The 20,581-nt window shown below is 47.3% G+C and overlaps 1 protein-coding gene across 4 annotated transcripts in view; it reads left to right on the top strand.

Moving 5' to 3' along the window:
- The first annotated feature begins 635 nt into the window (after window positions 1-635).
- Window positions 636-20,581, top strand: part of DOCK8 (dedicator of cytokinesis 8) — a 226,997-nt gene continuing 207,051 nt past the window's right edge. For 2 of the 4 annotated variants that reach the window (XM_019463659.2, XM_019463658.2), the window contains exon 1: window positions 639-821. In XM_019463659.2, the coding sequence (XP_019319204.1) occupies window positions 769-821 (53 nt within the window). In that variant the 5' untranslated portion in view covers window positions 639-768. Of the gene's footprint in view, window positions 822-1,604; window positions 1,856-20,581 lie in introns of those variants that run through there. The other 2 variants (XM_019463663.2, XM_019463660.2) reach the window with 2 other exon arrangements.

Raw genomic sequence — 20,581 nt, 5'->3', positions numbered from 1 at the left:
TTCCCAGAAAAACAAAAACAAAAACCTTTTATCCTAATGTTGTAAAAAAAAAAAAAAAAAAAGAAGAAAGAAAGAAAGAAAAGAAAAAACTTGAAGGGGATGTTGGGGGGTAACTTACAATGTTTACTCCTTGGAGGCATTCATTCTATTTACAGCAGGTGCCCCAGGAAGGATGCGGGACACATCTTTTGCAAAAGTTGATCTGTATCCTGGGTTGTGTGTCTGCCAGCCTGCCTTCCCCCAGGCTTGGCGTGGACCCCGGACACGGCCCGGCTAGGAGAATCCCAGGGCTGGTTTCCCGGCCTCGCCGGGTCCCGCGGGGCGGGCGGACAGCGCGGTCCCCCTCCTGCCCTCGCGCGCTGGCAGCTTCGCGGCTCCGGGCGGACGGACTTTCCCGCCTCGCTCAGCGGTCGCCCGGCCCCCCGCCCGCGTGCCCTCTTGCCCGAGGTCAGGGCCCCCGCCCCGCCGGAGCGCGCCGTCGGTCGGAGCATCCGGAGGGCAGTTCCGCGGCGTGTCCACACCCTCTCGCCCGCCGCTCCCTGCGCGCCGGGCCGGGCGCCGGGTGGCTGGGCTCGCCGCCGCCGCTCGAGGCTGGGCCCTCCCCCGCGGTGACTGCAGCGCCGAAGGTGGAAATGCGGAAGTCTGCAGCCCGGACGGACAGATGAGGCTCGCGTCCCGCTCGGCGTGCGCTGCAGCGGCTCCGCGGCGCGTCGGACCCCCGCCGTCCGCGCCCCGCGCCCCCCGAGGCCGACGAGGCGCGCGCCAGCCATGGCCACGCTGCCGGGCGCAGAGCGGCGCGCGTTCGCGCTCAAGATCAACAGGTAAGGCGCGCCCCGCGGCGCGGTGGACTGGCGACCGCACCGCCCCAGCCGGCCGAGCGCCGCGGGCGGCGCGGCGGGGTGCACCTGAGACCGCCCCCCCCCCCCCCCACGCCGAGCGCCCCCCGAGGCCGCCGCGGTGGGGCAGCCGAGCGCGCGACAGCCCGCTCCTTCCCGACAATCCTGGGCCACCAGCGTCCCTTCCCCGAGCGAGCTCTCGGGCCACCTCCCCAACCCCGCCTCGCCCGCGCCGCCCTCGGGGCCTCTGACAGGTGGCCGCGCGCGGGGGCGCGGGGGCGCACGGGGGGGGGGGCGGTGAAGGGCAAGGGGTTAGCCCTTCGGGGGGCTCGCTGCCCACTTCCTCGTCAACTGCGCCTTCCTTTGAGCCTGCGGTGAGACGGGGCAAGAGGAGAGGCGGCTGAAAGGGGAGTTTTGCCTCTGGGGGCAGCTGCTTTGGGGCTTTGGTTGTTCTGAGCAGGGCGCTTTGCCCTGTGCTTTTACTTTTCCCTAAGAAGTTTGGCTCCTGTGGACATCGCTATTTTTATTCCCTGGTCCGAGGGAGCCTTGAAGTGGAAAAAGTGATTTTTTAAATTCTCCGTTTAAATAAACAGAGAGGAATGGCCTGTGGCTGATATTTTTACATTTATAGCGCTCGGGCAAAGAACTAAGGACAAGGAATCCAACTCACCGTACAATTCCTGGCCAAAATGGCACAAACTACACGCGAGCACATTTACTGCTCAAAGTTCTCACCGGAGGTGCTCTAACTGCAGTTTTTCCTCCTCGGAAAACTGCTGACAAGTCGTTGGGGCCATGTTCGTCTTGCCCTGAGAAATCCAGACCGTCTGGTTCAAAGATAAGGCGAAACTGGTCCTGAAGGGTCAGCTCATCATTCCCCTGCCCTCCCTGCCGCTGGGACTTGTTATTCTTCTCTCGGCCCAGCCGGTGAAAGGGTGGTTCCACAGGACATTTTTTTGTGCCCATAGTGTGTTAAGAGGTGGAACAGCAAGGAATTAGAAGTACGGAATAATCTGGCGGTAAGGACTTCTAGAGGGTCACCGGGCTTCCTTGCGATTTTGTTTCTACCTGCTGGAGGGCTGAGGGCAAGTCCTTTCTCTTACCTTACTATTTCTTCACCTTTAACACGAATTTAATTGTGAATATGTACGTAGATTAATGTTGGAGGCCAAAAGGTACTAGTTGAAAGGCATGAAGTAGATCAGGGATCTCCCCGTGGGATTTTTTTTTTTTTTTTTTTTTGGATTAGGTTTCATGACTGTTGCAAGCCAGAAAGAGCAATTGATTCATTTGGAGAATTTGGGAATCTAGCTGAAGTTAGCAATGAAGGTACCGCTTAGCCACAACGGTCCCTCCCTCCCTGTGAATGTTAGGTCAGGAAAATTGTGACTGGGACAGAAAGATGTTCGAAACTGTGGGGTGTGGAGGAGTTAATTCCGGGGGAGGGGGGCAGGCAGCGGCAGGACCTGTGCTCATCCTAAAAGCGCTCTTGAAAGCAGCAGCCGGGTTGGTGTGGCCGGGCTGGAATCACACGTGCTTGCAGATCGGCTCGCTGCTATAAACCGTGTGACAGTGGGCATGTCGTTTAACCTCCCTAAACTTTGGTTTCTTTCTATGTCAAGGGGGATAATCATGATACCTACTTTTTACGACCATTGGGAAGACTGAGTGAAATAATGGGGGCAGAGTGCTCGTAGGGCCTGGCTGAGGGCGTATGTTACGCAGTGGCTGTCCTCATCGTCATTGCCGTCAGCTCCCATCTTTGTCACCATTGTCTCCGTTGTCACCTTTGAGAGACTAAGGAAGAAGGGGCAGGAAAGAGAGCTGGAATTGGAGAACTTCCCACGCAGGGACCACTTTGGGCTGGGTGTGACCATGCCAGTGGCCGGCTAAAGCCGCTTGGGGCGGATGGCCTCGCCCGTATGTCTTCTGTCCCTGTGCTGAGATCACCAGACATGCTCAGTGGAACAGAATGTGCGATGCACTCTGAACAAGAAGTGCCTCACTCAAGTTAAATAAAGTAGAAAAGGTTCCCTAATCCTCGGGTAAGAATAAGGATTGGATATTCCTATTCAGGAGGGTTGTTTTCTCTTCTGAGGCATTTGTGTATTGGGCAGAAGAGTTATAGTTACTGCTCAAAGGAGTTCATTAATAAGGACATATGTGGTATTAATATCATATTAAAACTCACCTTTAGTTGATCGCTTACTGTGTTGCAGAAACTGTGATATGCTTGAGGGATTATATCATTGAATCCTCACAGAAATCTTAGGAGACTCACATGAAATCTCATATGGAAGGAAAATGAAGCCTGGAGATGTAGTTTGCACAAGGCCATACAATTTCAAGGCCAAGAACAGAGCTGGGATTATAAACTACTCTAAAGATTGTACTCTTTTTTTTTTTTTTTTTAATTTTTTAATGTTGTATTTTATTTCTGAGAGACAGAGACAGCACGAGTGGGGGAGGAGCAGAGAGAGAGGGAGACACGGAATCCGAAGCAGGCTCCAGGCTCCGAGCTGTCAGCACAGAGCCCTCCCTACGTGGGGCTCGAACCCACAAACTGTGAGATCATGACCTGAGCCAAAGTTAGACGCCTAACCGACTGAGCCACCCAGGCGTCCCAAGACTGTACTCTTAATTGGGCATGTACCATTTTGATGCCTGAGTCTTAATAATTTCCTTTAAAAGCAAGCAAGGGGGCGCCTGGGTGGCTCAGTCGGTTAAGCGTCCGACTTCGGCTCAGGTCGTGATCTCGTGGTCCATGAGTTCGAGCCCCGCGTTGGGCTCTGTGCTGATGGCTCAGAGCCTGGAGCCTGCTTCAGAGTCTGTGTCTCCCTCTCTCTCTGACCCTCCCCCATTCATGCTCTGTCTCTCTCTGTCTCAAAAATAAACGTTAAAAAAAAAATTAAAAAAAAAAAATAAAAGCAAGCAAGGAATTACCTGCTTTTTTAAAAAAATGGCATTTCAGTAGTGGCATTGGTGACCTTTTCTGTATTCTGATTAGTGTTTAAACCACTCAGGTGACATTTTGCAATTTTGAAGTTGGAAAAGAAAATGTTTTCCCTTGTGTGCCTACCCACTATTTTTTTTAAAATAGATCAACTTGGAGGTGGCTGGGTGGCCCAGTCAGTTTTGTGTCCAGCTCTTGATTTCACCTCAGGTCATGATCTCACGGCCCATGGGATTGAACCCTGAATCAAGCTCTGTGCTAACAGCGTGGAGCTTGCTTTTGATATTCTCTCTCTCTCTCTCTCTCTCTCTCTCTCTCTCTCTCTCTCGCTTTCTGCCCCTCCCCCGCTCGCTCTCTCTCTCTCTCTCTCTCTCTCTCTCTCTCTCTCTTTCTCTCAAAAAAAGATAAACTTAAAAAGATTAAAAAATAAAACAGATCGGGGCACCTGGGTGGCTCAGTCGGTTAAGTGGCCGACTTCGGCTCAGGTCATGATCTCGCAGTCCGTGAGTTCGAGCCCTGCATCGGGCTCTGTGCTGACAGCTCAGAGCCTGGAGCCTGTTTCAGATTCTGTATCTCCCTCTCTCTGACCCTCCCCCGTTCATGCTCTGTCTCTCTCTGTGTCAAAAATAAATAAACATTAAAAAAAATTAAAAAACAAAACAAAACAGATCAACTTACAAAAGTAAGATGCTGTTGAAATATGGCCATCAGTATATGAAGCATGGGTTCCTGTTTTTTCCCCTTTCTACTCATAAAGATACAAACTATCCCTTGAAAATGTTTGTGGGGTAACTGGAAATATTCAAATCTGATACATAAAAATTTGTAAGGAGCTCAGTTCTACCCACACTGACCTCTAGAAGGAGTGAGCAGGCCAGCCGACAGTAGGAGAAGAATGTTCTCCACCCTTCCCAAATTCTGTGGCTTCTCGCAAACACCGTCACCCAGTTTAGGGGCAGGGCTAAAGCAAAACAGGAACCTGGGACTGCCCACCCCTCACGATTGCCCTGCCTCTTCCGTACTCTGATGAAGCCTAAATTCCCATATGTTGGAAATCCACATTCTGGAGGAGTCCTATCCTATAGGGCTCTTTGTTTTGTTCTGAGCTCAAAGTATAATCGTGTGATGTCATCGTATGACTTGTTACGGTTAAACGTTTCTCTAGAGCACACCTCTCAGGGAGATGTGGGGGAAAAGACCCCCCACTGAATTTTTCTTTCTTCTTTTTCTTTTTTTTTTTAATGTTTCTTTATTTTTGAGAGAGACAGGGTGTGAGTGGGGGAGGGGCAGAGAGAGAGGGAGACACAGAATCCGAAGCAGGCTCCATCCAGGCTCTGAGCTGTCAGCACAGAGCCCGACGAGGGGCCGAAACCCACAAGTCGCGAGATCATGACCCGAGCCGGAGTCAGACGCTCAACCGACTGAGTCACCCAGGCGCCCCGGCCACTGAATTTTTCTGAGCTGGAGAAAGTAAAATTTAATTTCATGCAAGTGTCCTGTATTCGGCTTCATTTCAGTGTAACCGTCACTGGCTTCCTGTGCACAGAGGAAGACTACGGTAGTTAAGAAATTCACCATCATGTTTGGGATTTTGGACACTGCTTCTTTAAATGTCGTAATACAATCCTTGTATTATCAATTACCTTTCTTTTCTCACTGGCATTTAGTGCTTTCCTAGATTAGAAAAATTAGTACTAATAGTTTGAAATTTCATTAAGTAAAATCTTGGTTTCTTTCAAACAACAGAGAGTTTGGTCACATGTAAAAGCAAAATAAGGACTTTGGATATGTAAGAGACTGAAAAGGCACAAGGCAGAAAAAAACATAAATGATCGTGACATTCAGGTTTGAAAGGAATAAATAATAGAAAATGGCTGTTGTATGGCAGGTACGGGTCTAAATCTTTGCATGTGTAACTCATTCACCCCTGAAAAGTGAAACAGTTATTATCTCCATGTGTAACATGGAGACTGAGCACAGAGAGGTCATAAAAATTGTCCAAAGTTTCAAATCGCTAATGAAGGGCAGGGCTGGCATTGAAATGCAGGTAGCCTTGTTCTAGAATCCTCTAAGTAACATTTATTGACTGCTTCCTATGTGGCAAGCATCGTGCTAAGTACTTTATATATCTTCATCGCATTGTTGTAGAAAAGGAACAAAACGTTAAGCAAAACAATCATCGTGAGAATGTGATTTTGTGGACGATAAAAACAAGGAGCTGAGAAAATAGATGGCATTCAAGAATCCCAATACTTTTGAGCCAGAACAAGGTGAAGGTGTGGAGATCTTCCTGAGACGTATTTGCCCTTTTGTCTATGGAGATGACGCACATGTAGAAATATATGAATAAATGTGCATCTGCAGTGAAACAGTGCCGTTCTTTAGCAGTGACGACAGAGGGGGCATGTTCGTGCTTTCCAGGATCGCTTCATTTCTCGGACATGTTCTAGACCAATGACCTATCGACAAGGCTTCAGGCAATCCAACTCAGGATTTTGGTCTTTCACGTTCAGAATCTTTTTTTTTTTTTTTTTTCAAGATTCTTGGGAAAGTTCCGCTTTGACCTCAGGCATCAAGTGCAATTGAAAGAACCTTCTGCCAGGGTGAACTTTTCTTCACTTGGAGTTCTTTGAGCTCTGACAGTTCCCATGAAGGTGTGGAGCTAGTATTTACTTCTACATGGAAAATAGATGTATAGTTGCATCCTGCGGTTACCTGTGGAAAGAGAATATAATTACATCGTGTGGTTCCCTGGGGAGAAGGGGAGAGCTCAAGGGATCAGGTTTCCCATCTCACCTCCCCAGCCGGACACACTAATGATGGAATGGGGTGATGCTACAAACACCCCATCCTTCTATACTTAAAAAAAAAACAAACATTATTTATTTATTTTGAGAGAGGCACAGGGTGAGTGGGAGCAGGGCAGGGAGAGAGGGACAGAGAGAGAATCCCAAGCGGGCTCCGCGCCGCCGGGACAGAGCTCGAACTCGGCAAACTGGGAGATGGTGACCTGAGCTGAAACCAAGAGTCGGACGCTTAACCTACTGAGCCCCCAAGGCGCCCCATCTTTTCATCCTTTTTAACAAGGACCTTGCCAGGGCAGGGGTGTGGCAGTCCGACTGCTTGCTGAAGAAGGCTAAGAAACAGGAGTGCTTAGCATTTTTCAATGGCAGATGATCAAGTGGTTATTCATGGTTTGCTCAATAATAAAGGGCCAAGAAAACATACTATCCCTGTACCCACAAGTGTCTACTCTAATTTATCAGTCGCGAAGTTTCTCTAGGGTGGAGGAAAATGCAAGAGTTTATACGGTTGTAGTAAGCGTCTTCCCTCTGCTACTTGAGCTTGCACTGTAGTGGCACTGTTGGCTTATGGACAACTTGGGGACACACACAGAATAAAAACAGGCTCATATCGGGGTGCCTGGGTGGCTCAGTCTGTCAAGCGTCTGACTTCAGCTCAGGTCGTCATCTCACAGTTCGTGGGTTCGAGCCCCACGTCGGGCTCTGTGCTGACAGCTCAGAGCCTGGAAACTGCATCGGATTCTGTGTCTCCCTCTCTCTCTGCTCCTTCCCCACTCATGCTCTGTCTCTCTCCCTCTCCTTCTCTCTCTCTCTCAAAAAATGAATAAACATTTTAAAAAAACAGGCTTATATCTCTAAAAAAAATATATGAAGGCATCTGTATGCAGGGCTTTGGTGAGGTCAAACTATTTGGTAAAGTTGGCATAGGGTATAGGACTGTTATCCCGTGTCCCACCTCATTGACATCAAATGCAGGCTTAGAAAAGCAGAATTGGGGGTTGCAGAGCAGAGTCTCTCCTGACCTTTGTCCTTTTCATCCGTGTTCAACGTGAGAAATAGGAAACAAATAAGCAAAAATGCCTGCCGCCCATAAATTACAGTTATTAACATTGGCATGCATATCCTTTCATTTTTACAAAAGTAAGATCTTATCGCACATGCTGCTCCGGGGTTGGTTTTTAAAATTTTAAAATATCATGAACAACCCTCTCCATGTCAGTCAGTGTAGATCGACGTTATAATTTACACGACACTGTTTAAAATCACCTCGATTTCATCCGCAGTGATTTATTGAATTCATATTCTATTATTGTGCCTCAAGATTGTTTCCAGTTGTTCACGGAAACATACAGAGGTTGATGGAATGTCTTATATGTACATCTCTATGTGTTAGTGCAAAACTACCTTAAAAACTTCTAGGAGTGGAATTGCTTGGTCCAAGGAAAGAAACATTTTTCAAGCTTTTGATGCTCATGGCCGGATTGTCTCCCAGAAAAGTTATACCTATTTATGCTCCCACCAGTCGCCCTAGGAGTGATCGTTTCTTCGCATCCACACCCCTGCTGGTTTCTATCATTTTTTAAAAAATCTTTATTCCCAAGCTTGACCCCTTCTCTTAAATGTCTCTTGCCTCTTCCTGTTTAGCTTCTCTTCCAGATCCCTGCATGACCTCTGAAGTCATGCTTTAGGGATTAAAACAGTCATACGTTTCTCCTCTTTCCTTTGCCTAATATACAGCTAAAGATGCTGGTAACTCCTGTCTTCTATACTTTCTGTCTTTGTTCATTGAATAGGTGGGTTACTGATAAAGGCAGAATGTTCTAAAAACTTAGGTCTTGTCTTATCTTTTAGACACTAGCTGCCACGCTTGCACTCGCTTTTTACTTTGACAATCTAATCGAATCTATCCATCCTTTGCTTAAACTCTAGTTCTTTTAGGAATCAGAATCTCTGTCCATCATAAAACAAGATTCCAGATGACGTAATTCTCCGTGTTTTCCTCTTCGATCCGATTGTAGAGAGACTGGACCTCTTTCATACTTTTTTGAGTCCCTCTTGCTCTAGGATTGGCTTTGGGTTTACACAACCTGTTTACACAACCTCAGAAGGCTTCATGAGAGCTCTTATCATTCAAAGGATATAATTTATTGTTCTTCCCATGTGAAAGGCCGAAGATAAAAATAGCAGACAGGTTACTTAATGATATTCAGGCTAAAGACTAGATTAAGGAACGTAGAACTTCAAAGTAATCACCTTCTTTCTCCTATTTCTTAACTTTCTGGTGTGTGGTTAATGTAGTGGGTTTGCAAATTCTAGGCTTCTAAGTTTTAAGAGTATATTCATTAATTCACTCCAGCTACCGAGGGTAACTCTGTTCTGAGCATTGCACTAGACCCTGGAAATGCAAAGACAGCAAGCCATGCCCTGGACTTGCAGGAGCAAGGACGTTAACCCAACATCGTGCACCGGAAAAGGTCGGAGCCTTCTGCTTTGCTTCCTAGCCCTGCCTTTTGGGGCCTTGTGCCTTCAAAGTGGTCATCTTTGGCGTCATACTGCTTATTCTAAGGATAGTTGATGTATCCAGAACATTTTAGGAGATCCTTTTAGAACTGCTCTAAGAGACTGGAGTGTATTTATCAAAAAAAAAAAAAGCTCAAGGGCACGTGGGTGGCTCAGTCAGTTAAGCGTCCGACTTCAGCTCAAGTCATGATCTCGCGGTTTGTGAGTTCGAGCTCCGCGTCAGGGTCTATGCTGACAACTCGGAGCCTGGAGCCTGCTTCCGATTCTGTCTCCCTCTCTCTCTGCCCCTCCCCTGCTCACGCTCTGTCTCTGTCTCTCAAAAATAAATACACATTAAGAAAACAATTGGCCCAGTGGTGTGAAATCTTTTTCCCTTAAGGGAGAATCTGCTTTTTCTCTTACTTGGAAAGTTTCAAAAACATAGAAAATACAGGGAGATGATAATGTGGCAGGTTCCTGAGGGCCTGTTGGCCAGAATTAATACATGTTAACACGTGGTCACTTTTGTCTTAGATATTTCTGAGTGAGAAACAGGGACATTAAGGATAAATTTGAAGTCTCCCTTATTCTTCTCTCCTATCCTGTTGTCTTTCTTCCTGTCAGAGTCCAGCACTATCACCAAGATGTGTTTTTATTCATTTTGTGATGTTTATTTATTTATTTTGAGGGAGGGTGGGGAGACAGAGAGAGAGAATCCCAAGCAGGTTTAGCCCATCAGCACAGAGCCCAACATGGGGCTCGATCCCACGAACCGTGAGATCACGACCTGAGCCGAAATCAAGAGCTGAATGCTTAACCACCTGAGCCACCCAAGCGCCCCTGCAAGTTGTACTTTGTGTGTGTGTGTGTGTGTGTGTGTACACATATCCATAAACAATATTCTGTATGGTTTCCGGAATGAGCCAAAGTTATTAGCATGTAATCAAGCCTGTTACATTAGGTAGTACCAGTCCGAATTAATGGAAAGATGTGACCGTCAAATATTGGAAGCCGGGAGTTTAGTTGCGTCCTTAAGTAGCTCCGAGAGCTGTTGCAAAGAGGAACTGCTGATTCAGGAAGACAGTTCTATCAGAATCAATTACACGGCACTTGTGTAAAATTGTGCAAAACAGCAGGTATCTTGATGTGTACATTCTGGTAATGTTTCTTTTGTCAATCACTCCTTACGTTGTCACCTCACTCGTTTCCTGGAAAAGCTAGGAAATTTAAAAAAAAAAAAAAGTTTTTTTTGTTTTTTTTTTTTTGGTGTGACCCCTGAGTGGCTCAGTTAGTTGTCTCTGACTCTTGATTCTGGCTCAGGTCGTGACCTCAGGGCTCATGGGATCGAGCCCCATGTCAGGCTCCGTGTGGACAGCGAAGAACCTGCTTGGGATCCTCTCTCTGCCCCTCCCCCCCCAAAATAAATAAATACATCAATACGTACATTTTGTTTGTTTGTTTCCATCAGATAAGTGTATCCATGCTCTGTAGTTGACCTGAGATAAGGAGTTATGTTGAGAACACATTTATTTTTAAATAGTATGGTTTTATTTTATTTTATTTTATTTTATTTTATTTTTCAACGTTTTTTATTTATTTTTGGGACAGAGAGAGACAGAGCATGAACGGGGGAGGGGCAGAGAGAGAGGGAGACACAGAATCGGAAACAGGCTCCAGGCTCCGAGACATCAGCCCAGAGCCTGACGCGGGGCTCGAACTCACGGACTGCGAGATCATGACCTGGCTGAAGTCGGACGCCCAACCGACTGCGCCACCCAGGCGCCCCAATAGTATGGTTTTAAAAGCACAGAATACAATTTGGGCCTCCTTGCCTGGACATCTGGTTAGAGAAAGTGTGTAGGCTAGCAAAAGAGGGTGGGTGATGTTTGCTAAAAAAGCACGTGGCTCTTTGGGCTTTGCTATGACTGACCGGTCGGGCTGGGTTCTCCCCTGTCTGAACAGGGAGGCCTAGTCCCCTGGGGCACCACACCTCATAAGAGGAAAAGTGGGGAGCATGGCCACAGACAGCAGTGCCGTCCCCCAACTCTCTGCTTTGCCTCGCTGCGACACGGGGCGTCCCTCTGCACACAGCAGACCCCTTCTGTGGTGGGAGTGTTAGAATTCTCTGGATTCACTTCCGGGCCACGTACTGTACAGTCAGGAGAAGTTGAACTCTCAGCGGAAGGATAACCGCCTTGGGGGCCCCGGTCATTAGGGCATCAAACTCAAGCTGCCTCGGGGTTGAGTCACCTCTCAGTGATTGACAGTAGAATGACCGTCCAGTTCCCTTATGCTAGCAGAACAACTCAGGCTCAAAGTCCACTAAAAACGTACCTTATCCTGCTGTTTAACATAAATGTTGTTTCAAGGCAGTGGTGGCCATCTGTTCTCTGCGGGAACAAGATCGTCACCTCCCTGTTGACATTCTGACTGGTTCGCTTCACCTACTGGTATCGTGCTCTTTCATTCCAAATCACTGTCTGTGCTCACAATATCCCTTTAGTTTTTTAAAAAGTTTTATTTATTTCGAGAGAGAGCTAGAGCGAGCAGGGGAGGGACAGAGAGAGGAGGAGACAGAGAATCCCAAGTAGGCTCCACGCTGTCAACGCAGAGCCTGATGCAGGGCTTGAACTCACAAACCGTGAGATCATGACCTGAGCCGAGATCAAGAGACATGCTTAACCGACTGAGCCCCCCCACCGGTGCCCCTCATAATATCACTCTAGAAGGGGTGGCCAGTTTACCTGTTGTAATTGTACCCTATCCAATAACTTCATTCAACTCACGAGAATTTTTTTGATTGCCTATGACCTTCTCTAAGGCATCAGGAGAGGGGAAGATACAACAACCAGTAAATGCCCCAGAATTCAGTGGAGTGAGCAGGTTGACATAAGAGAACACAGGAGATGGAGTTTGTGTGGCTGGGTGAGGGTGAGGGCAGGAATGTTGACAGAACTCTGGGCAGGTAGGGGAGGGGGTTCCAGCAGCCCTGGGAGGTGGGTTCAGCCAGGCCTCGAGGGACAGGGGGGTGAGCGACGGATGTTTATTGGTCACTGGCATGATGAGAATAACTAGCAGTGTGCAGAATGGATGGTGTGGGGTCGGCAGGGGGAGTTCTGTGAGACGGACAAGGAGGGGACCACAGTCACCCCCCTGGGAGGTGATGAGGTCTGGGATTAGGCTGGGGTCTCGAGAAGGGAGTGGAAGGGGACTGCATGCACAGATACTTCAAGGGAATCAACTAGACTTGAGAAACGCCTAAATATTTATTCATTTGCTCATGTGATGGACATTGATCGTAGCCTCCTATGTGCCCAACACTGTTCTAAGGTCGACATAGAGCCTCGAGCAAGACAGATAAGGTTCTTGTTCTAAAAGAAGTCATTCTCCAGCAGAAAGATAATAAAGATGTAAAGCAGGAAACAGACGAGGAGATATCAGATAAAATAGGTGCTCTGCGGAGAATGTAAAAGGGCCGCATGGAGAGGGCAGATACTTCAAAAGAGTGGGCGGGAAGGCATCCCTGAGCCGGTAGATCGCTGGGAGCGGGACCAGGCAGAGGAATTAGCAAGAGCTGTGGCTGGTGGAGCAGGGGTAAGTAAGTCTGGTGTGTTGGAAGAAAAGAAACAGCCGGTGTGTCCGGAGTAGAGTGGATGAAGGGGGAGTGGTAGAGCGGAGAAAGGAAAAGTTGGCAACAACCAAATCCTTACAAGCAATGGGGAAAATGTAAACGTTACTCTAAGTGTGCTAGGAAGGTTTCTGGAACAGAGGCATGACTTGGCTGGAAGCAAGGAGAGCGCCCGGGAGGTAGTCAGGGTCCAGGGGACGGACGGTGGCTACACGACAAGAGAGCTGGGACCACAGCGGAGAGGGTCAGTCAGGTCTGAGACACAGCCTGGGGACTGAGTGGGTGGGTTAGATGTGGGGGGGGGGGGGGCGGGGCAGTGGGAGAAAAGGAGAAATCACCAGGTCTCTGGGGTTGAAGTCATGGGTGGATATTGATGATTTTCACAGAGATTGAAAAGATTGGGTGAGGAGCAGACTTTTAGGGTGAGTCAAGAATTTAATTGGGGGCATATTAAGTCTAATGGGCATATTAGAAATTCAAATAGAATTTCCTACTATGTAGCTTTATTTAGGAATCAGAGATTCAGGAGAGAGGTCAGTGCTGGATATTTAAATTGGCCAAGTCATTATCATGATATTTTTCAAAATGGAAGAAAAGAAAATATTGAAATTATCTTGCTAAGATTTTGACAGCCACCAAGCTGAATGTATGGGATGAAATCGTTCTTACTGAAAAACAGTATGTATGTATCTCCCTACGGAGATAATAGATCGATACGTATGATAAGGAGGCGACCAGAAGGACATATGCCAACATGTTATCAGGGTTATGCCTGGGTAGTTGTATTATTGATGATTTTTGTTGATGGCATGTGAAGTGTGTGGGTATATGTATATTTTACAAATTTTTGTAATTGTAATCTCTTTATAATATTTATAAAAGAGATACCATCCCAGTGAGAAATTATGAAAGCTTGGAATCCGAGTAAGTTTTGGGAAGATGATTTGGTACTTGTCTTGTAGAGTTTGTGTTTAAGAGAATATAGTAGACTGCACATTGACCTATATTCAGCTCTCCTTCCCTGTGACGGGATTTAACTTTTCACCTTATGGGAGGTGATTTGGTGACTTCAAGGTGAAGCTTTAAGAGCCAGCCTGGCCTTTTTTCCCTCTTCTGTACAACCAGAAATGTTCAGACTGATCTGTCAGCCTGCGTCCTGGAGTAAAGACCATGAGGGCAAGGTCATGCTTGCTCTCTGGAGGTCTTGGTCTTTATAAAGCCACTAAGATTTTTTGGATTCTTCGTTACCACAGCGTAACCAAGCCTACTCTGACTAATACAGATAACATAAAATATACAGCATTTCTATTGGGCAGCTTGAGCTATAGGCTTGGGGCTTGAATGATAGGTCGGGATGGAACATGTGAATTAGGAAGTCATCAATGAAGGTGGGAAGGTATAGTGGGAAGAGAAAACTAATGGGTCTAGGCTCGACCCACTGCCACTCGGTACAACGGGATATCTACAAAAGGAAATGAAGAAGAATTTGGCCCAGATATGGCAGAGGGGGTGAAAAGGGAGCGAGAAAACCCAGCTAACAAGGCAGTTAAAAAAGTCAGATGCTGGGTATTGAGGAGGGCACCTTTTGGGATGAGCACTGGGTGTTGTATGGAAACCAATTTGACAATAAATTTCATATATCAAAAAAAAAAAAAGTCAGATGCCAAACTATGAGGACAAAGAAAGAGCCCTTGGATATGCCTTGCTGGTGGTCAGCATAAACGTCTGACCCAGCAGTTTTAGTGGAGCTGTGGGGAAGGAAGTCAGATTTCATGGGGTTATGGGGGGAGCCGGTGCAGAGGAAATGGAGGAAGCTGGTAGAGACCACTCCTTTATAAAGCTTCTGTGAGACAGAAGAGAAGTGGGACAACGGTAACCAGAAGGTTCTAATGAAGCTTTGGCTTGTACACAGACTTGAACCCGCAATGCTGGACACGGCGTGCTCTGACCTTAGAGGGAAAGCGCATGTGTGTTTTGTTCCCAGAAAGTAAGTCTTAAATGTGGATAAAGATGCTCCAAAGACCCGGTACTGTCTCATATATCAACAATTCTGCTTTACGCCAGCATTAAGACCCCTAACAATAAATAAAATACTCTATTTATGTATTTTTCTTCCTGGGAGATTCTGAAACTCTTCTCTGGACACTGTCCTGTATTATCTTTCAGAACTGATCACCCTTTCCGTTTTATTATCTTTAGGTTTATCTTCATGTGTCTGAAGTACAAAAAATGATAGAAAAGGGTATCAGTACCAGTCCTAGTTTGCTATTTGACAGACCACCTGTTGTGGATAGAATTGTGTCTCTTCCCCAAAGATTCCTAAGCCCCGGTACCTGTGAATGTCGTCTTATTTTGGAATGAGGGTCTTTGCAGGTATAAGTTAAGATGAGGTCATACTGGGGGTTTTTTTGGAATGTTTTATCTTATTTTCTGAGAGACAGAGTGCACGCAGGGGAAGGGAAGCGAGAGAAGGAGACACAGCATCCGAAGCAGACTCCAGGCTCTGAGCTGTTAGCACAGAGTCCGATGTGGGGCTCGAACCCACAAACGCAAGATCATGACCTGAGCCAAAGTCGGACGCTTAACTGACTGAGCCACTCAGGCGCCCCAAGGTCATACTGGGTCATACTGTGCCCTAAATCTTATCCCTGGCATCCTTATAACAAGAGACACAGAGCCAGAGACAGACACGGAGAAGACACCACATGGAGACAGAGGCGGAGATTGGACTTAGGCCACCACAAGGTAGGAAGCACTAAGGTCTGCCAACAACCGGTGGAAGGTAGAGAGGCAAGGAAGGATTCTTCCCCAGAGCCGTCAGAGGGAGCATGGTCCTGTTGACACCTTGATTTTGGACTCCTGGCCTCCAGAACGGCAACGGAATAAATACCATTGGGTCTGTGGTAATTTGTTATGGCAGGCCGTAGCAAACTCATCCAGTACCCCAAAGTTTATGGACTTAAAAGCAACAGCGGATTGTTATTTCTCATGATTCTGTGAGTGGGCAGTTGGGGCTGGAAGGTCTAGAATAGTCTCACTCACAAGTTCAGGGCCATGGTAGGGCTGTTCCTTCTCACACGGTCCCTCATCTTTCAGGAGGTCTAGCTTGATCTTCCTTATGTGGTCGAGAGAACTTTCTAAGAAGAAGAGGTTGGAAGCTACTAGGATCCCTGAGGCTTTAGAACGTCTATAACTTTCCTTCTACCATATTAATTGGTTAAAACAAGTCACCGGGCAAAAACTCAGCTTTATCGGGTTGGGAAATAGATTCAATCTCTCAGCAGGCAAAGCTGCAAAATATTTGGCCCCTTTAATCTGAAAGAAAGAAAGAAAGAAAGAAAGAAAGAAACAAACAAACAAACAAACAAACCATATTGTTTTCAACGTCACATATTGAAGCAGAAGGTCTTGTCATTCCCTGCTCCGATCCCAATACCCATTTTACTGACAGGGAAACTGAGAACAGATCAAATGGACTCCTTCAAAGTGGCCCATGAGTCATGCTTTGTGAAAGACTCTTGGCCCTTGGAAGTCAGTGAAATGTCTGGAAAAGCTAATCACCGTCCTGCCTGGGGGCAGGTGAATGAACTTAATAACTTCTTGGGTTTCTCTTCAATCCCATAATTACATCGATGGAGCCAAGATTGCAAAGTTGTCTGGTCCAGAGATGAGGCAGCCGCTTGAGGTTATGGAGACGAGGTGTTCGAAAACCCCTGGGTGTCGCTCAGAGGAGCAGGATTTGAGGCTACATTAAGTGACGAGCAAAAGAGTCCGCGAGCTCTTTACCCTCAGAAGTTATCTTATGGGCTTAGAAATTCAGCAGCGCTGTGGCCCAGGGTAAGTCCTGGGCTGGGAAGAATCCAAGAGAGTAGGAGAAGAGAACAGAGCAGGGAGGCAGAAAGGCCAGCCTATCAGGAAGATAGGTGATTTGGGCTGTCTCAGAAGGATTACCCTTGTATCAGGTAGGATTGCCATTGGCTGCCGCCGGGAACAGACAACCCCACTAAACCGTGGCTTAAAAAAAATTAGGAGTTTATTTATTTTTCTTACACAGCAAGAGTTCCAGTGGTCGGCAATCCAGACTCGGTAGGATAGCCCAGGATGCTGGTGGAGGCTAGCTTCCTTGTGGCTTTGTTTTCGATCGTCCTCTGTGGGTGGCTCTCATTCTCATGGCCTTGAGATGGCTCCTGAGACTCCATGCGTTAAAGAAAACATTGAAGCCAGGAAGACGAGGGAAGGCAAAAGAGCCATGTCTGCTAACGTTGCTCCCTTTCAAGGGACTTCCCCAGAAAATGGAAACTGGACATTTGCCGTATATCACGTTTGGTCAGATCTGTGTCACCTCCAACTACGAGGGAGGTCAGCAAATATCGTTTGTATTAGCCCAGCACAGTACCACTTCCAATAAAAGCAGGCTTGAGTTAGAACGAAAGGGATAATGGCTACTGAGAAGCAGCTAGTGGTCTTTCCCACAGCCCCCCCCCCCCAAATTGCTCTGGGTATGAATTAGCGACAGGACTTCCATTGTAGCATCATGGCACCCCCAACTCATTAATCCTTGTGTCAGTTTCAAGCTCCTCGAATTCCAGGACCCTGGCCAAATGAGGAGGCATATCCAGGCTTGGGGACAAATAGTCCCCAAATCTCAGTGGAATAACCCAGGAGAAATCCATTTTTATACTCTTGCCACCAACCGATGCAGGTCCGGTGGCCCTTCTTCTCCAAGTAGTGGCTCTGGGACCCAGGCTGCTTCCACCTCATGGCTCCGTCGCCTTGTGACTTTTAGGTTACCCTGGCATCGTTCAGCCAGGGGCCAAGAAGAAGAGACGGTGAAAGACTTTATAACCAATTCCACAATACCTCAGCTCGAAAGTGGTACACAGCCCTTCTCACGTTACACGGTGAGGACTACTTACGAGGTCCACTGATCCTCAAGGGGGGCTAGGGAATACGGTTCTTGTCTGGCAGCCACTGCCTAGCAACAACTCGTCCCTGTGAGTGGGGAGCACGAATCTTTGGGGGTCAGCTAGCCATCTCTGGCTCAGGGTCCCAGTCGCAAAGGAGGAGCCAGTAACAGAACGTCAGCGAACCTACAGGTTGGCCTGGTTTGCTGTGCTCTTGGCCGATAGATAAAAGCCATGTCCGTATGGATGTGGAGAGTTACCGGGGAAGCAAAATCCAAAAGCGTATGGCCTGAAGCTCCTGAGATTCAAGGTGGAGACGCTGAGAATACAAGTCACGCTTATTCTCCAAAGCAGGGTGGCTGATAGTAGGAAAAAAAAAATAAAATCTCACTGAAATCAAGACACCAGAAGCGGCCACTTGCTACGTGCACGCGGATCTTTTCTAGAAGCCGCACATGTGGATAAGAAGCCAAGTTGCTCAGCCATTTCCTTTTCCCCTGAGAGCAAGCATTTTGCCAGTGTTGGAGGAAAACCCAGAAGAGAGATTTTGAAACAGCGCTTGAGCGATTAAATCGGAACGAATGTTTTATTTGACAGGAAACGAGATGTCAGCTGAGAGAAAGAAGCATTCTGAAACATTCACTCCCACTCGCGGGGTCACGGTGTGATGGTCCCACCTCCCCTCCGTGACAGAATTTTGATGATAAGCTGAGCCACTTTGCTTCTTGTGACTGGTTTACTTTGGGTTTGAGGAGTCCTCTTGTTTTATTGGCCTTTGAATCATTTTTTTTTAAATGTTTATTTATTTATTTTTGAGAGAGAGGGCATGAGCAGGGGAGGGGCGGAGAGAGAGAGAGAGAGAGAGAGAGACAGACAGAGAGAGAGATAATCCAAAGCAGGCTCTGAGCTATCAGCCAAGAGCGGCTGCGGGGCTCAGTCCCATGAACCGTGAGATCATGACCTGAGCCAAAGTTAGATGCTTAACTGACCGAGCCACTCAGCCCCTGCCTTTGAATCCGTTTAATAATCTGTGAGACCAGTCTTCTTACTCCTGTTATCATTTGCCATAATGAAAACCTCTTAAGCCCTCACTGCAAGGAGAAAAGCGTGCAGACCTTCAAGTCAGATTTGGGGAGACAAACTAAGTCAGATTCCTGTCCCCGTCCACGGCTTCTCAGTGGGAGCATCGTCTGCAAGTTCGTTAACTTTCCCGACTCTTCATCGTTTTCCATCTGTGAAACAGAGCAATACCAATGTCACTGGGTCAGATGGTATAACAGCTGTGAGGATGCTATGTAAATCAAAGAGCACGACACACGTGTGAAGGAACCCCCTGCAAAATGGGAATACGTGCCGTGTTCCTGTGGTTAGGCAATGTGTCACAGAGAATACACCCGGCCCAGGAGCTCCCACGAGGAAGGTGCTCAGAAAGGAAAACGCAAAGTATGGACCAAGCAAAAACCACTGGAAACGAGAGGGAGAGAGATGTTCAAAACAGCCACCACAAGAACCTCAGATAAGATTTCAACTCATTTACAAAGCCTACCCCTCCCCCCCCCCCCACAACGCACCTGCACACACGTACGCATTGCACACGATGGACGGTTCACTCAAAAGGAAAGAGACGTAAAGGCCCAAGGGAGATCTGGACCTTGACCTTCGCCACGGCCTCACATTTTCTGAATACCGAAAGAGATGACAGATACGCACTTTTGCCTTTTCCAAAAAGGAACTTGTACGAAAACTCGTGGCAGTTCTGAAGGACTGCCGAGGGAGCTTGGTAGAGCCACTTAGGTCATGCTGGTCACGTGGTCTCCAGGAATGTTTCTGTGAGAGACGGGAAAGAAAGGATGGTAAAGTAGCACCATTTAGGAGAAGACGTGGGTCGCCCTGGAGGCCAGCGGGTACAGTTACAGGTTGTTGACTACAGACCTCTTTCCTATACTTTCCTTACACGAAAAATGGCTTCTTCTGACGCAAGCCTCTGGTGCGTGAATTCTAGAAAAAGCAGAAGCGCGCATGAAGCGAGTATTTCAAAAATAAAAATTATATTTCTAGTTCTTTGACCAGAAGTTTCTCACTTAAAGTTTTAATTTTGGGGCACCTGGGTGGCTCAGTCGTTTGGGCATCCGACTCCGGCTCAGGTCATGATCTCGCGGTTTGTGAGTTCGAGCCCCGCGTCGGGCTCTGTGCTGACAGCTCGGAGCCTGGAGCCTGCTTCAGATGCTGTGTCTCCCTTTGTCTCTGCTCCAAACCCCCCCCCCCCCCCCCCCCGCTCATGCTTTGTCTCTCCCTCTGTCAAAAATAAATATTAAAAAAAAAGTTTTAATTTCTTATTTATTTATTTATTTATTTATTTAATGTTTATTTATTTTTGAGACAGAGAGAGACAGAGCATGAATGGGGGAGGGCCAGAGAGAGGGAGACACAGCACAGACTCAGAAGCAGGCTCCAGGCTCTGAGCTGTCAGCACAGAGCCCGAGGCGGGGCTCGAACCCATGAACCATGAGATCATGACCTGAACTGAAGTCAGATGCTTCCCCAACTAAGCCACGCAGGCACCCCAAAAGTTTATCACTTTTAACAGCTCGATACATGTGTATTTTCCTACACACACACACACACACACACACGCATGTTTTCTACAAAATTGGAAGCAGCCTTACAGACTGTTCTGTAACCTGCTTTTTCATTTAAAAACATATGATGACCAACTTTTCATGTCACTAAAGATTCCTGCATGACATTTCATTGTGAGGATAGGTCATAATTTATGTAACGAATTCTCTTTTGAGCTACACTTATTTGCAATGATTCACCACTAGAAAAGAGTGCTTCACTGGATAAATGTATGCCTTCACTTTTACGTTCATCTTGAATAATTCTTTAGAATAAGTGCTGGACATTGAACCGCAGACCCAGAGATTATCCACTGATCTCCATAGCTGTCCATTTGT

The sequence above is a fragment of the Panthera pardus genome, unplaced genomic scaffold, assembly GCF_024362965.1.
Source record: "Panthera pardus isolate Hobbes unplaced genomic scaffold, ASM2436296v1 HiC_scaffold_20, whole genome shotgun sequence".
NCBI lineage: Eukaryota > Metazoa > Chordata > Mammalia > Carnivora > Felidae > Panthera > Panthera pardus.
The sequence above is the reverse complement of the archived record's forward strand: the minus strand, read 5'-3'. Positions and strand labels throughout refer to the sequence as shown.